Source organism: Eumetopias jubatus, unplaced genomic scaffold (genome assembly GCF_037043125.1).
Source record: "Eumetopias jubatus isolate StellerSeaLion01/CBP00866 unplaced genomic scaffold, mEumJub1_p1.0 scaffold_15, whole genome shotgun sequence".
Lineage (NCBI taxonomy): Eukaryota > Metazoa > Chordata > Mammalia > Carnivora > Otariidae > Eumetopias > Eumetopias jubatus.
Window position 1 is genome coordinate 86698122 of NW_028274821.1, and position 17942 is coordinate 86716063.

Here is a 17942-nt window from a genome sequence, read left to right on the forward strand (position 1 = left end):
GTATAATTGAATTTCATAAATATGACAACATTTGGTAACACTTGAGCATGTTTTTGTTCAGTTGTTTATAGCAGCAAAATAATCTATTCCATATCTTTTTTTTTTCCAGAAACTTCTAGAACTCAACAACCTTCATTCTCTCATGTCTGTGGTATCAGCATTACAAAGTGCACCCATCTTCAGGCTGACAAAAACTTGGGCTGTAAGTTAATTCCTTTGATTTTGGCTCTCATTTCACTGGTGAAATTCTTCATTCCTCGAGCCCCCGAAGGCTTTCTCTATCTGCCCTTTGCCAGTCACAGAGGATTACCGTGGGTTCCCTGGGATCCTGTCTCCTTCAGGGACCTGAGCCTCATTTTGGGACGAGGAAGTTGTGAGGATGGCAACATGGCTGGGGCCAGAGCCCCCTCAAGTGGACCTTCCTGGACCCATAACGTCACATGTGGTGGCTGGGTCAGTGACATGACTTCTGCCCTCCACTTGGCTGGCATTCTTCTCTGACAGGCTCCGAACTGCCCTTGGGAAGGTCTCTGGGCTGATGGTTCGCAGCTGCCCTGGGTTCGCAGCTGCCCTATAGCTACAAGTCTCTCTGGAGAAACCTGTGGTCCTCATGTAGAGAGAAGTGGGGTTTTGTTTTGTTTTTATTCCTGAAGGCCATGGATAATTTCAGCTCAGAGGTGGAGTCTGATAGTTATATAATTGAGGCTGTAGGAAAGTTTTTCTGTTGTAAAAATACTTTAAAAATATCTCAGACCTCTTTATCCTCCTTAGCTTGGCACAGTGCCTGACATGGGGGAAGTAATTGCTATTTCCATAGCTCATTAGCATTCACCTCCTGGCCCGCCTGGTCCAGGGTCTCCCACGGCCACACAGCCCAAACCTTTCAAGACCTGTTTATGTCCCATGGAACTGAAGGAAACTATATGGAATTGTCAGCTGTGCTTCTGCAACTCATTTCCAAACTTCTTTCTGCCAGTCTGCAGGGCTGGGCTCAGTTTCATACTTGGCTAATTCAGGGACCTTTAAAACACTTAGGGATTATGTTGTAGGTGATCAGAAATGAGCCTTGTTTTTTTAAATTGCTATTTTCCGTAGACCCTTAGCCCTAGCAAAGTGGAGCGAGACGTCTTAGCCTAGAGTCAGAAACTGGGTTTGTGTTCAGCCGCTGTTCAGAGCATGACTTCTGTGGGACTTCTGTTTCCCTCTATCTACTCAGAGGTTGGCCTAGAGGAGTGGTTTTGTGTCAGTGCTTTGTGGAGCCCCAAGGGTTCCGTGGAGCTGCCTTGATGGCCACCAGGGGATGGGGAAGAGGAGGAAGGTGCCAAGGAGACACCTTGGCACTGTTTCCACCAGAGCAGCTCTGTTTACATCGGTTTGATGTACTGGGCTCCTGGGTGGATTTCAGGTCAGCAGTGGCTTGGGAGGTCGAAAGCAAGTTTGGAAGTCACTGGTCTCTCCTGTTGTTGCCAGGCCTGTGAGTCCCTGAGTCCATCCTTTTTCAAAAGTTGCCTAGAGAGTCTTTTTCAAAGGAATTTTCCATTATTTAGATGCTGTTATTTTTTCCTGGGCTACTGGGAGCTATGTGCGGACTCAGAGAGATGAATTATGAATCTCGGCGTGCACAAACCTCACTGTCAGCAATGTGGTGACTCTCCATGACCTGCAGAAGCTGTATAGTTGGTGAGGGCAGAAAGGGGGTCTTGCAAGCCACCTCTCATTCACCTGTCTCGTTGGCCCTAGGACAGTGGTTGGCACAGAGCATTTGGGAAATGGAGGGGGCCCGAGTCATCCTTTTTCACCTTCATCCAGATCACCCCAGCCCAGTGGAATTGGCGGCTGCATCCCTTCCTGATACTCTCTCCACACCTGTTGTTACAAGCACACAGCATATCTGCTCTGTGGTTTTGTCGACAGGTCTGCCTCTCCCTTCGACTGCCTTCTTTCATGATGAGGTCTGATTTTTCTTTGTATCCCTGGTGCCCAGCTGAGTATATGCTTGTTGTTTGCATTGTATATGTCTATTGTGCTGAATCTTTTCCTTCATTTGCTACCATTTCTGGCAATGAGGTTAGCCACAGAAGTATTGCCAAAAAAGAGCTGTTCCCCTCCCCCCACTTCTCCCTTGACCTGGTATTGGGGAGACCTCATGGGCCCACAGAGCTGGGAGGAGCAGGAGCATAGGAGACACTGCTGTAGCAGCCCAGAGGGTCAGTGCTTTTATAGTCTTCATTTAAAAAAATTATTTATTTTAAAGAGAGAGGAGGAGGTGGGGAGGGCAGAGGGAGAGTGAGAGAGAAACCCAAGCCGACTCTGTGCTGAATGCAGAGCCTGACGTGGGGCTCTGTCTCGTGACCGTGAGATCGACATGAGCCGAAACCAAGAGTTGGACACTTTAACTGACCGTACCACCCAGGTGCCCCTAGAGTCTTCATTTTTTAGAGAAGGAAACTGAGGCTCCAAGAGGTGTGGTGGCCTGACGACGATCCCAGGGCTGGCGAGTGCCGGAGCTGGTGTGACGCAGTCTTGTTCTCCTGGCGTGCACAGTCTGTGTTCTCGGCCACAGTACTGGATGGCTTGTTGGTGATGCCGCCTGATGTTGGAGTCAGGCTGGGCATAGGGCAAAGGAGAAAGAGGCACACACATTGGGCAGTGAGGCTGGCACTCGGACCCTCAGGGATAGGCTGTGACTAGCTCCCCAAGTGCTCTCCCTGGGGTGGCACTGAAACCCTGGATATCTGGGAAACCTGGACAGAAGGGAGTTATGGGTGTGTCAGAGACCTGCCACTTGGTTTCACGATGGATGACCTCCAGCGAGGGCCAGTTGGTCATTAGCTGTAGGGCAGGGCAGCCCGTTGACCTGTCCATGGCTGCCTGGAGGGTGCCAGCAACTGAGTGACTTGGGATGGGTTGGAGACTGACACTGAGCACAGGTCCCACACAGTAGGCCCTAGTAAATGCTGGCTTATGTGCAAACAGGGAGGGAGTCACCTTCTGCTGGCCTGGAAAAACACAGGCGAGGTCTGATTCATCCCTGCACTGGGGCCTCTTAGGAGTACTGGCTGCCTCAAGGCCATGCGACGTGCGCAAGACAGAATCGGTCAATTCTGGTTTCCTGAGTACGCCCTACCGTGCGGCTCTTATTCATTCTACAAATCAAATATTTACCGAATGCTCCCTCCGTGCCAGACCTTCAGGCTACGGTCAAGGGCCCCATCTTTATGGGCTTTTGTGTTGTTCAGAGGAGACAGACACATTATTGAGGGAGGATAAACACGTGTCTCGTCTTGCTGGTATAAGAAGTGATGGATAAACGTTTGTTGAGTGTGTGAAGCAGTGAGCGAAGAACTGTCCTGTGGGAATGGGAGTGACACAGGAGACCAAGACAGGAGGGTGTGAGAGAGGAGGACTGGGGTCTGCTGGAGCGTGGGGCATCCTGGAAGGCCTTTCTGAGAAGGAAGACTGCGCTAAGTTGAGGCCCGAGTGACATGGGGAGCCAGCTGTGCCGGGACGAGGGTACAGGCAGTGCAAAGACCCACAGTGGGAAGAAACTTGGTGCCATCAAGAAACTCAGAGCCAGTGTGGCAGGGGCACTGTGGGCCCGGAGGAGATTGATGCAAGATGCCGTGGGTGGGCAGCGGGCCCGTTGTGACGGGCTTACAGCCCAGGACAGGAGTTAGGTTCTGTTTCAAGTGCACAGAGCCGGACATGATCTGGCTTACAGCTGCTTTTCATTTTTTGTTTTTTAAATTACTGTTGCTACTGTGTGGAAAACAAACTGGGCAGGGAGTGCAGGGGGCCAGGATGGGAAATGGGGCCTGGTCAGAAGGTCAGACAGCATCCAGTGCGGTGGTGTTGGTTGGGGTGGGGAGGTGGCAGTACACAGGAGAGGAAGAGACTGATAAGGGAGGCATCCTGAAGGCATACCTGGCAGATTTGTGTGGTGGGATGTTGGAGAGGAGGAAAAGAAAGGAATGAAGAGGTTCTCTAGGTTTGGGGCCTGAGCAGCTAGGATGATGGTGAAGCCTTTTCTCTGGTCAGGGTGGTCCCAGGAGGAGGCTGACTTACTTATGAGTGACCTGCGGGTATGGAATTCCTGGAGTTTGGGTGAGTCACTCTTTACAGTAATTATAGTCATGTGCTTCACACACACACACACACACACATGCGCGCGCGTGCGCGCGCGCATGCACACAGCTCTGCTGGCTCTCTGCATGTTCCTATCATGATTTGCTCTTTCCTACTGAATTGATCCAGGCAGTTTGACTCATCCGCAGCAGCAAGGGGAAATCCTAGCCAGTGGGCCAGGTGGCCTGGTCTGCAGGGTGGGGACCTGGAAACGGAACCTCTCCAGACACCTGGGGACACAGGGTCATCAAGCTCTGCAGTTTGGAGAACAGCCACTTTGCAAAGGTCCTGAGAAGGCAGATGTGTGGCGTTCACATATTTCGGACTTTCGAGTCTTTTATTCAGGCAATACCTCTGCTCCCCGTGTCTGATGTAGTGCCCCAGGGGCCCTCCTCTGATGTTGTTGAGAAGGTGGTGGTAGGCATGGGCTGTCTCTTTCAGGTTTTCCTGAGCCAGGGCTCAGGTGGGAGGCAAAATGGGTGAGGGGGTGAGGAGTTGGAGGGCAGGGGAAACCAACGTTTGTGTCTCCAATTACTCATTCCCCTGTCCTTGCCCATAGCCGTGACTGTACTGCTTCTCAGAAGGTCCCAGTCATGAACTCTGCTGACATTGTCACCCTCACCTTCCTTTCATTGCCACAACATTGGATACTTCATTACCCCCTTCTTGAAAAATCTCCTTTCCTTGGCTTAGTCCTCTTCTGGCTGTTCTGACAACTGGTTCCTCCCTGACTGCTTTTGTTCCTCTCGCCCACTGGATGTAAGTGTTCTGTGGGGCTCTGACCCCAATTCCCGCCCTCCCATCTGCTTCCTATCCCTTGGGGACCCGACGGCACGGAGAGCTTCACCATCACTTCAGAGCCCAGTGGAGGCAATCTCTGCAGCTCACGCTCAGCCTCCTTCTGCAGCCCTAGACCCTTGTTCCCACGCCTGCTCCACACAGCCCTCTGCTTGCATGTTCCTTTGACAGCTCATGCTTGGCACGTTTGAAATCAAGCTTTGGTTTCCAGGAAGTGATCGTGAGTGCCAGAAGACTCTCTTAGCAGATTGTGTTTTGGACTTTGAGGCAATATGGTAGACAGAGCTGTTGGGGAATAAGCCCCTCCCTCCTGATTGCCTGCTCCAAACACACAAACACAAATAAATGCTGGATAAAATACAACCAAATTAAAAACCAAGATGCAAAGCTGAACCAGAAGCCAAGAAAGGGAAGTCACCATGTGCTGGAAATAAAGCATGCTCTCAGAGTCAGCACTGTGAGCACAGTTGAGAAGCCACTGTGTATTGGCTTTGCGGCTGCTCTGGGGTTCTCCTGAGTGCATGGGAGGAAGGTCCAGGTTGCAGGCCTCGTGCACATGGGGGGTTGGAACTCAGCTACCCATAGGAACCTGAGAACCCTCAAGTGTCACCCATCAGAACATCTCTGTCCAGCCTGGGGGAGCCCCATGAAAGCATGAGTAAAAAAAGTCACCTATGGGGGGGAACTGTCACCCCAGCCTGTACCTCAGGCAGCTATGGGGTCTGAGTACACAAGACCTGAATTGGTGTGGGGACCCCAGGCCAAGCAGTGAGGGGCAGTGTCCCATGGAGATTAAGAACATAGGCTCTTGAATCAGATACCCGGGCTTAGCCTCGGACCTGCCTCTATGGTGAGGATTAAATGAGTAAATATATGAAAAAATGTTGAGGACTGTGTCTGGCACATCAGGAAGTGTGTTGGGTGAGTATTAGCTGCAGCTGTTATTGTTGTTAGCATTAGTTTTGACTGTTCTTGAATGAGCCAGGCCTGGTTATCTCTGACCTGAGGTCATCACTGTTTTTGGGCTGCTCTCCTTGCTGCTGATCTCCCGGGCCCTTCCTCACACCACTGCTGGGGTGATCGCCCTGAGGAGCTCCAGTGTCTTCACTTGGTTTTTCATACTCTTTGCTTGGTTGGGGGCTCTGTGCCCCCTACTCTTCCAAAGCGGGAAGTTCTGATATAATCCTTTTGATGCTGTTCTTTTTAACCTGCCATTTGAACATTCACTCACCATCCCCAGTTTTATAATAATGCATATAATGTCAGCCAATTTTTAACCATCATTTGGATTTCTAACCCTGGACTCGAGCAGTCCCTGAGAGTCAGGGGAGATGCAGAGCTGGGATAAGAGGATTGGTATGTCTCGATGGGTGTTTTAGGGGGAAACTTATATTTGAGAGTGTGGTGCTTAATGAATGCTCACAGGTAGTGAACGTACTGCAGAGCGTAGAGGACACAGTAGAGACATTTTGCAACGGCAGCAAATACTGAAAGGTTTCATACCTACTTCACACCTACTTCCTGACCTCAAAAAACAAACCATAACCTTTCCACTGTGGCCAGTGGAGCATCTGCCACCACCAGCAACATAGCCACTCAGTGGCCCAAGCCATGTGCGGGAGAGATGCAAGAGCTGGCCAGAGGGATTCCCTGTTCACACATGGCCACAGTCAGTTCATTCTTTCCCCCTTTGATTAGTATTTGCTGTTCATGCTTAACTATTGTGATTGGTGCCCTGTTTGCAAGTCAAGTGGATGTATGGGAAGAGTAGAACGAGTAGCCAAAATGGTCATCATATGTCTGTGGTTTCCAAATGGCAATGCTAAAAACATACTTTGCCAAGTGGCAAGTTTCCATCTCTCTACAACCTTTCCAGTCTTTTTAAAATTGTTATTAATTTTTTTGAGTGTAGTGGACACACAATGTTACATTAGTTTCGGGTGTACAACACAGTGACTCACGAGTTTATACATTATGCTGTGCTCACAGGTGTAGCCACCATCTGTCACCACACAACACTGTTAGAGTATCACTGACTATATTCCTCCTGCTGTGCCTTTTATTCCCATGACTTATTCATTCCACAACTGAACTCTTGTATCTCCCACTCCCCTTCACCCATTTTGCCCATCCCCCCAACCCCTTTGCCTCTGGCAACCATTAATTTGTTCTCTGGATTTACAGGTTTGCTCCTGCTTTTTGTTTCTTAAATGTTTTTTCATTTGGTTTCTGAGCCAAATCATATAGCACTTGTCTGTCTCAGTCTGACTTATTTCACTTGGCATAACACCCTGTAGGTCCACCCATGATGTCGCAGATGGCACAACCCCATCCTTTTTTATGGCTGTATAATAGTCCATTGTATATAAATACCTCATTGTCCTTATCCATTTGTCTGTTGATGGACTTTTAGGTTGCTTCCATATCTTGGCTATTGTGAATAGTGCTGCACAGTAGACATAGGAGTGCACTACCTTTCCAGTCTTGTCCAAAGCAACATTTCTGCCAAACTGCTACTCCCTTGAGCATCCCTGTGTGTTCCTACCTCCAGGCCACTGTTTGTACTTTTTTTTTTTTTTTTTTGGCTTTGAGGGCCTCTCCAGCCCTGTCTTTACTGGTTGAAATCCTTAGAGATTTGTTTCTCTAACTACCTCTTCCTGAAGGTCCTCCTCCCCATAATGGAGTCTGTTCTCTCCAGAGCCCTCTCATATTGTTTCTTACCCTCCCTGTCTTAGCTAGCCTTTTTCATTTTTCAACCAGGTTGGACAAATGGGGACACACATTTGATGCCTGACTCCTCACCTACTCAGACCAACTCTGGAGACAGGATGGGTCCTTGGCAAGCTTCCGTTTGGGGACAAGTCTCAACCTTCTGGCTCTACTTTAGTAGCTTTGTGAGAATGTCTCCCTGGGTTACTATGAGCAGAATTTTTAAAATTTAGCAAAATTATTGGAAACACATGGTAAAAATTGTCCTATAGGATTATAGATTATGTATGTATGCATGCAAATGTATGTATATATGTGTGTGTGCATGTAAACTGTTAAAGGATGATATTTTTAAAAGGTGAACTCATGACTCATATAGATATAAAATGAAAACTTGCCAAAGATTTTAAGTCCTTAATTAGTGAGAGAACCAGTAAAATATTACAACCAGTAAGATACTATCAAAAGATAATCCAGAGTACTGTACTTTCATAGTTACATAAGGAATGCCAAAATAATTTTTTTAAAGATTTTATTTATTTATTTGAGGGAGAGAGAGAGCGCACAAGCAGGGGGAGTGGCAGGCAGAGGGAGAGGGAGAAGCAGACTCCCTGCCGAGCAGGGAGCCCAGTGCGGAACTCGATCCCAGGACCCTGAGATCGTGACCTGAGCTGAAGGCAGATGCTTAACCGACTGAGCCACCCAGGTACTCCAGAATGCCAAAATAATTTTTTAAATGACTGTGAAACTAGTATTCCCAGCGTGATAATCAGTGGCATTTCTTGAAACGTAATTTGCCTTTCTGTGGACATGACTACACTTTCCATAAGTTAACTTCTATCTGTACAGAGTTTCAGAAGGCCTTAGGTCAAAGACAAACGGGGACAGACAGCTATCCCGGACACCTACGAAGTTTCCAAGTCACAAGCTTCCCTTATCTTACTTATGACAGGCTCCATTGCAAGTAGTTTACGTTAGATACACGACTTTGTAGCCTATTTATTTCTCAGAAACTGATGGTTTGTATCAAAAGAGGTAAAAGTGACTTCTTCTAAGTGCCCTTGTTTTACTCCTCACTCATTCCACACTCAGTCTGCTCAATCCATTGGTCCATAGATCGTCCACAGAACTAAAAATTCTTTCCATACCAGCAGTAGACACTGGAATTGAAATAGAATTTTGAGCCAGTTTTAACATATTTGGAGCAACAGGCTCTTTGTTGAAAAGCATTTTCACGTATCAAGAAATGTTATTCTGTTGGAAAGCATTTCCACGTATCAAGAAAAGTTATTCTCTCAAGGCGAGGGAACAAGATACCAGTGTCCTCATAAAGAAGATTTGGAGGGACTTTTTCTTTTTCGCTCCATGGAGACAGCTTCCAGATTTGAGCTATTTACCAGATGAGGGAAGTTTTCATCATTAGTCCAATACAAGTGCCACATGTAGCTTCTCAGAGTGTGTGTGATAAGGGAAATTTCCAAAAGCAGCCTATTTGACCAAGATTTGTGATCTTCCTGGCTTTTGACCCCGTGGTTTATGAGTCCCATTTACCCCGTGTGGCTGACACTTGGTATCATGAAAATTATGTAGTATCAGTATCCTGCGGCTTGATTTTTACTTTGTAATTTTAGTGTACTTTGCATCAGTGGTCACAGACTCTTTCTCAATCCTAATGTTCTATATTTTTGCTTTTTGCCCTGTTTGTAGAGAGGGTTTACCTAGTTTGTTGATATAAAAAGTAGTTCTCGGGTCTAGTTATTGTTTCTATAGGTTTGGCATTTAGTTTTGTTTTGTAACATATCAATTTCTAATTTTATCTACTAATCGATTTCCCTTACTTACCCCCCACCCATTTTTCTAGCTTCTTGAGTTGAATGTTTAGTTCATCTATAATCTTACTTGTTTAATTTAAAAAGAGTTTAAAACCATGCATTTTCCTCTCAGTACAGTTTTGGCCTCATCACATAGCTTAACGTATGGTTTCTCATTGTGGTTTGTAAATTGTCCATAATCCTGGCTTTTATTTTTTTCTTTTACCCAAGAGTTATTGGAGTTTTCAGAATTTTCCAAGGATTTGGATTTTTAAGTTATCATTGTTAGTTTTTCCACTCTTTTATTCACCAAATATTTAGGCAGTGTGCTTTCTGTGTCAAGAACCATACCAGATTGAGGAAATAGTGGCGGGAACACAACCAGCATGGTTGCTGCCTTCATGGAATTCACTGTTTGCTGAGGGAGACACATGTAATTGCACAATTAACCCCAGTCATTATAAATATTGTGGGGGAAATCTCAGAGAGCCTCACAGCTTCAGCTGTGCCAGAGTGAAGTTTCCTATTGTATTAAGTGAACTCTTCCTTGATCTTATCTTCTTCTCTCTTTTTTAAGGATTTTATTTATTTGAGAAAGAGAGTGAGAGAGAGAGCGCGCAAAGCAGGGGGAGCAGCAGAGGGAGAGGGAGAAGCAGGCTCTCTGCTGAGCAGGGAGTCCACTGTGGGGCTTGATTCCAGGACCCTGGGATCATGACCTGTGCTAAAAGCAGGCACCCAACCGACTGAGCCACCCAGGCGCCCCTTGATCTTATTTTCTTACCTCTTTTCCTGAGCATGAAAGCTTTCAGTATCTGTCTGACTCATGCAGGCAAGTAATTTATTTTCTTGTATGTAGTTTTGTTGGCTCCTTCCTGAGGCTTCCATTAAGGTCTGAAATCTCAAGGACCTTCAGTTCATGTGAGTTTATGGCTCTAGTTGTAATAAAAGTTTAAAACATGCATGAATAAATGCTGTTATTTTTTGAATAAATGAACCCTATGTTTAAAAAATTAAGTCTTAAAAGAATTTTTTCAACATAATACATGCACATTAATTTTAAAAATCACTAAGTACAGAAAGGCTTAGTGAAACAACTAAGACTCATTGATCCATCCTCCATACCCAGTTCCCCAGAGGCAACCACTTCCGGTTCTTCAGTGGTTTCTTCTGGTAGTTTCTGTCACATTTCCACCCATGTGCTTTTGCTACAATTTCTTGAACCATTCACCTTAGATAATAGTTGGTGACTTCTTTGTACGATGGATGTTGGTTTAGTTTTCCTGAACTACCTTTTCTCTTTCTTCAAAAACCCTCATATTACTGGGGCACCTGGGTGGCTCCGTCGGTTAAGCATCTGACTCTTGATCGCAGCTCAGATCCATCTCAGGGTCGTGAGTTCAGGCCCTGAGTTGGGCTCCACACTGGACATGGAACCTACTTAGAATAACAAAACAAAACACTCATGTTGCTATAGTTAAATCACTTTGTTAAAGGAGTATTCAGTGTTTTAGTTAGTAGAAATGTGTAAATATAGTTCTTTGTATAGTCAAGTAGTAAACTATGAATAACATGTCCTTCCTGGAATACCTTTTTGTTTCCCTGGAATTTCTAATTCCCTTAAAAAATTCTTACTCTAACTACCATCTACCTACCAGCTAAAATATATAATGTTACATAATATAGTATTATAGTATATCTAATTTATAATAGTGAAATATATAATGTTATTTGATATATGTTTACTATCTGGTAGATGGTATATCTGGTAGGTACATACACACATACACATATGTATAAAATATTATTACGAATATTGTACCAGATTTTTATATAATACAGTTGATTCTTGAACAACCTGGATTTGAACTGCGTGTGTCCACTTAAAGAATTTTTTCGATAAATACGGTACAGTGCTATTTATGTATTTGCTCTTCCTTATGATTTTCTTTTCTTTTTTTTTTTCAAGATTTTATTTATTTATTTGAGAGAGAGAGAATGAGAGATAGAGAGCACGAAAGGGAAGAGGGTCAGAGGGAGAAGCAGACTCCCCGCTGAGCAGGGAGCCCGATGCGGGACTCGATCCCGGGACTCCAGGATCATGACCTGAGCCGAAGGCAGTCGCTTAACCAACTGAGCCACCCAGGCGCCCCTTCCTTATGATTTTCTTAATAACATTTTCTTTAGCTTTATTGTAAGAATATAGTATATGATACATATAACATACAAAATATGTGTTAATTGACTGTTTATATTGTCTGTATTCTGGTCAACAATAGGATGTTAGTAGTTAAGTTTTTGGGAAGTCAAAAGTTATATATATACACATATGTATATATATGATAAATACATAATTTTTAGATTATTTTATATATAATAAACATGTGTTTTATAGTATGTTATGAGACTTTTACATAATTTATAAAATCTTAAAATTATTTTATTTTAATTTAATTTTTTACTGTGTGTAATAAATAGATCCATTTCCTCCCCAGACAAACGTGCTATCCTATCAGGTTTCCTACTGAGACTTCTCTTTCTCTGGAGACATCTTTTCCAGGGCTGATACTATGTGAACCAGTCATTCTGAAGGCCTGTTGTTCATCTGTCATCCCAGAGCCTCCATTTACTACTCCTGGATTGGATCCACTGTTTCCTATGTCCCATATCTTTTGGTTTATTCCTTTATTTTGCTAGAGGAAGTTTTCAAGTAGTTTTCAAATACATGTATGGGAAATAAATGTTCTGAGTCTTCTGGCATCCTGTGCATTACTCCTCAGAAATCTGATGCCATCCTGAATTTCATTTGTGGGCACAGAATGGAACAGATGAGTGAAGTTAACCAGATCCAGCCCTTCTGGATGTGTATGTGAATGTGCGTGGTTGGCGGGGGTGGTGAGGGGTTGTGAGGGGGTTGGTAGGAAGTATGTGTGTAGAGGCAAGGTTAACAGAGGGAGGTATGACCTGGAGGAGCATCGTTTTAAATTTAGGAAGCACACAAATGTGGCTGCCTTTGGTTGTCTCACTCTGCTAACGAACCCCAATTATTGGTTTGAAGTAAATGTACAGGGTGATTTTCAGGAACAACCTCATATTGGCCTGGTCAAATCCATCTGTGCGTATCCAGGACACAGATGACAGGCTGATCACCTCTGGGGTACCATGCATAGAGGCACTTGACAGGCTAGGCAGGGAGGCTGGACATGGCAGGGGACATGGGCAGTCCCCCAGCTCGGTCCAGAGACCAGTGGTGGAAGCATTGGATGGCAGCATGGCTCAGCTGTAGTGTGTGAGGATAACAGGAATTTGTTTGCTGCATGAACATGGGTGATTGCCAAAGAATTCAGTGGGGTTCTAGGTTGCATTTAGTAAAGAAATGGCCTCCCGGCCAACAGAGTCAGAAGTCTGCTCAGCTTTACAAGGGGGCAGTTCACAGCTAGAGTATCTGGTTCTGATCTGGGTGTATGTTGTTCTGTAGTGAATTTCTCACCCTTAAATGTTCATTTCAAATGCTCCTTTCTATGTAGAGCTTTCCTTGACACTTCCCTTGCCCATAATTTATTTATTTGTCTGGATTCTTGGTCTCTGTTTGCTTACCGCGTTGCTGTAATATACGTCCCTCTCCTCTATTGAGTCACATTCCCCAAGGATTCTCAGACAGGTCACTTCATCTCTGTGATGTCGAACCTGCTGGTTCTGGCTCTGTCTTTGTCACTGGGCTTTGTAAAGATCAGATGAGGTGTACATTATGGTGTACAAAAAGCAAATGGGAGATCGTGTTATTTCCTGTGCATTTGTTCATGTCATACTGAGTAGCAGCTTCAGATTCACAAGCCAGTTAAGAAACCGTTGTCCCTAGCATCTGTGTAGCATCTCTACTTTCATATGTCCTGAATTTCTCAGTGGGGTAAAAAAAGCTTGCTATTTATTCTCCAACTTCCTCAGCACTGGGACCTTTTTTTCAGCTAATTCTTTTGCCTCTCTTCCCTGAAGTCCTTAAGCTGTCACTGCTTAGCTGCGCTGTCGTATGGCTGCATCCTCTGTGACTCTGGAGGGCAAGGATCAAGGAAGTGGGCAGGGCCTTCCCAGAGCAGTTTGGGCTCTCTGAGGCACCAGGCGTGGCCTGAGTTTGGGATTTGCAGACCCAGGTCCTAGGAACTGCACTATATTTGTACTAAACCCAAAGGGGTTACTTGAGTACAAAAGGTCTGCTTCCCCTGGTGCTGGACAGTGACCGTTCCACTTCTCTGTGCTGCATGATGGGGCAATTGAACACTGGCCTACTGAGTCTGATGGACATGGCAGGGCCGCAGGCCCACATCCTTGCACCAACCATCAGGGGCCCAAAACCAGGCTTGACCAGAGATGCCCTGTATGTCCTGCTGGGCTCAGCCATTGATCTCAAATCCTGGAGGCACTGGGTTCTGAAAGCTAAACTTGGGGGAGCTCCCATCATCAGCCACATGCTGTGCCAAAGCCAGCCCTCTCTGAGTGACCCTCCCTCAAATCCTCTTGTGAAACCAGGTCTCCCAGCCTAGACTCCTTTCCTCAAAGCCATTTTATTTAAGGAGACTTCTCGCCATTTCCTGGCACTGGGTCTTAGCTTGGGACTTGCAGGACAACCACAACATGAGTCTGGAAAACCAGGAGTTCAGATTTCTCTTTCTTCCTTCCAAGAAGGCTCCTTATGCACAATGACCATCCCTTCCCTGGTGACCAACCTTTACATACCGCAGATCTCAGTCATAAAGGGTCTTTATGTACCTGTGGCTGTGGGTATATGCTCATCCTCTCTTTGCTTAACTAAATCACCCCGAGGATGACTGCATTTGGAAAAGAAGCTTGGCTTCTTTGGATTAAAATACTGTACCCCACTATAAATATGGCATGGCCATCAACTGCAGGGAATCTGGGATAGCCTAGATGGGAGAGGCAGCCTGGCTGTGGGCACAACACACACGAGTGGACCGTGTCAAATTTCCTGGGGCCTTCAACAGTGGTGAAGATGTTGAGGAAAAAGCAAGAAGCCATGGAGCCAGGGAGAGACCTGACGTAGTGGTGCAGAAACTCTCGGGGACCTTGCATCTGGAATGGGCCTTGCTCTGTGAGCCCCCTGCTGTTGCAGAGTCTGTGCACCCATGGAGGCAGGTGTGCAGGGTGTCGTGGCATCATTTCGAATTGTGGACTAGGTAGCTTTGGAGGATATCTTCCAAGTGTGAGATTCTGTGAAAAATGACAAAATCGAGGCCATGAAACTTCATCTCTGCATGTAACAGCCTCTTAAAATCTTCAGTTGTACCCAGGACTTGGTACACCCCAGATGTGTCATTTAGGACATTTCCCTCAGTCTTTGTGCACAGTTATTAGCCTTTTTTTTTTTTTTTAAGTTTCTTCTGGTTTATTTCTCTTCTCTCTCATACTCTATATTTTCTTGTCACTTCAGCTTTTGAATCGAAAAGACAAGACCACCTTTGAGAAATTGGACTACCTGATGTCTAAAGAAGATAATTACAAGCGGACCCGGGAATATATCCGAAGCCTGAAGATGGTTCCCAGTATTCCCTATCTAGGTAGGAGTCTGAATTGGCTTATTATTTATTAAGAAACCTGCTCAGTGCCAAATGAGATGTTTTTACAGTTTCTAGTTGAGAAATTTCCAGAAGCAGCATGGGCCATGGATAAAGAGGTAATTGGTTAGCTCCTCAGATTGGAACAGGCCTTCAGTACTTCCCAAGGATGGGAACCTTGCTGAGCGCCTTGAAACAAGGGATATTGTGCTTCTTATATAAGTAACTTGTGAATCACAAGCCTCCCCAGCCTACAGCTCAGAAGGGTCACAAGGTTCATCCACATCCTCTTGAATTAGGGGAACTCAGGGCCAAACTCCTCTGTTCTGGATCTCTGGGCATTATTAATATATTTTATAAGATTTATACCAACAAAATTGTAATGATTATTGATTTTTCTGATCAGAAAATAACATATGTTCATTGAAAGGGATTAGGGGAAGAAAATCAATATCATTTGTCTCCCCACGTAGATATAATCAGTGTTTTGCATCATATCCTTTCATTTGTTTGGGTGCATATAAAAATCCATGTTTATAGTGAAATTTATTGTTATTACCTACATTTCCATACTATGTCTCAATCCCATTGCATGGATTTGCCAAACTTGAATTTGCTAACATTGACATTTAGGTTGATTCTACATTTTTGTTATTAAAATGTTGCAGTGAGCATCCTTATTGCAAAAACCTCTTGCATATAGTTATGATTATTACCTTACAATAAATTCTTAGTGTCATTATTGGGGCAAAACATATGCAGATTTTTGCTTTTTTAGGTATGTTTTCAAAACGCTCTCCATAGAGGCTGTAGCAACTTACATTTTCATTGCAAGGGGTTAAAATGATCTATATTTCCCATGCGAACAAATACTGTGTATTTTCGTCCGTGTGGGTTTTTTTCTTTTCCTTTCTCTCTCTCATTTTTTTTCCTTTGCCAATTTGATAGGTGAAAAATACTTCTTATAGTTTAGGTTTCATGGTAATGCTAATTTTATGAAAAATATTTCTGTCTTTTTACGACCTAAAAATAACACTAATAATAAGGAAAATTAAGATTTTATAGAAGTGGCTCCCTAATATTTTCAGAGATCTAGTGTTAATTTCTTGGAGGTACATTTTTGACAACTTACAGATATCTTCCATGAACATTGTTTTCTAATTCCTTTTTTTTTTTTTGAGAGCGAGAACACGAGTGGGGGGTAGGGCAGAGGAAGAGGGAGACTCTTAAGGAGGTTCCATGCCCAGCGTGGAACCCAGTGTGGGGCTCAGTCCCATGAACCTGAGATCATGACCTGAGCCGAAATCAAGAGTTGGACGCTTACCTGACTGAGCCACCCAGGCCGCCCCTGTTTTCAAATTCTTTTAAAGTCATTTTGGGAAATTTAATTTTCATAGAAAATTGTCCACTTGACCCAAGTTTACAGAATTATTTGCATAGAGTTCTTTTCCTCATTTAGTTTTCTTTGACCATAGTTTTATTTAATATTATCCTATAAATTTTTGCCTCCTATGTAGGGATGTTTGTATTTGCTTTGCATTCCTGACAGTTTGCATTTTTGTTTTGTCTTTCTTTTTTTCATTTGCTTTGTCAGAGATATGTGTGTTGGTCTTCCCAGAGAATTAGACTTTGTATTTATCAGTCACATTGTCCTTCTGCTTTCTAGTTGGCTATATTCTGTCATCCTAAGATCTGCTTTTTGTCTCCACATTTTAGCACTTCTGAAGTTAGGATGCATCTTTCAATTGATGGCAGACAAAGCATTGTGACATTGTTTAATTGGCAGCAATTTTTCGTAGTTATACATAACAGTGTGTTTTAGAATGATGTCCTGTATTTGATGAAATATGGACTTTCTGCTTTTGTCTTTTATAGTTCATCTCTCCTGTTTTCCTTACAATTGTTTTGTTATTTCTGTTAACTACTTTGGTTGTATTATTGGCTCATTTGTATAAATACTACTCTCTCCACTTTAATTTGGAAAACAGTTAAGGGCGTACATTTTGCCTTGATGGCTGCTACATGTTTTGTGATACAGTGTTCTCAGTGGTATTCTTTTTTTTTTTTAAAAGATTTTATTTATTTATTTGACAGAGAGAGACACACAGCGAGAGAGGGAACACAAGCAGGGGGAGTGGGAGAGGGAGAAGCAGGCTTCCCGCCGAGCAGGGAGCCCGACGCGGGCTCGATCCCAGGACCCTGGGATCACGACCTGAGCCAAAGGCAGACGCTTAATGACTGAGCCACCCGGGCGCCCCTCTCAGTGATATTCTTTAAATGTTCTGTGATTATAGTTTCAGTTTTTCTTTTATCCACATAATAGTTAAGGTAGTGTTTTTTTTAATTTTTAAGGGCTTTAATTTTCTTCTTGTTTTCAAATGGCTTTATGGAGATAGAATTTACGTCCCATCCATTTAGAGTGTCCAGTTCGGTGGTTCTCCGTCTATTCACAGAGCTGTGCAGCCATCAACACAATTTTGCAACATTTTTATCATCCCAAAGACAAACCCCGCACCCATTAGCGGTCACTCCCTTTTCCTTCTGGCCAGCTCTCTTCTGTTCTCACCCCCAGCCCTTGGCAACCGCCAGTCTACTTTCTGTCTCCATAGATTTGCTTATTCTGGACATTTCATAGAAATTTAATTGCACAGTATGTGGTCTTTTATGACTGGCTCTTTCCCTTTTACTATCACGTGCCCGAGGCTCATCCATGTTGGAGCATAATCGCTCCATTCCTTTGCATTGTCAGATAACATTCCATTGTGTGGAAACCCCATATTTTATTTATTTATTTGATGGACATTTGAATTGTTTCACTTTTTGGCTCTCACACATCACGGTGCTATGAACAGCTTTGGTTTTTAAAAACATAGTCTTCTCTCTAATTTTTTTACATGGGTTTAGGATATGTGGCATATATGCTTTCTAGGTTTAA

The 17942-nt window shown here is 44.2% G+C and overlaps 1 protein-coding gene across 1 annotated transcript in view; it reads left to right on the forward strand.

The window, feature by feature from the left end:
• RALGPS1 (Ral GEF with PH domain and SH3 binding motif 1) overlaps nt 1-17942 on the forward strand; it is a 247969-nt gene that overhangs the window by 80947 nt on the left and 149080 nt on the right. The window contains exons 7-8 of the mRNA XM_088018754.1: nt 110-202; nt 14884-15010. Of these exons, the coding sequence (XP_087874880.1) occupies nt 110-202; nt 14884-15010 (220 nt within the window). The remainder of the gene's footprint in view (nt 1-109; nt 203-14883; nt 15011-17942) is intronic.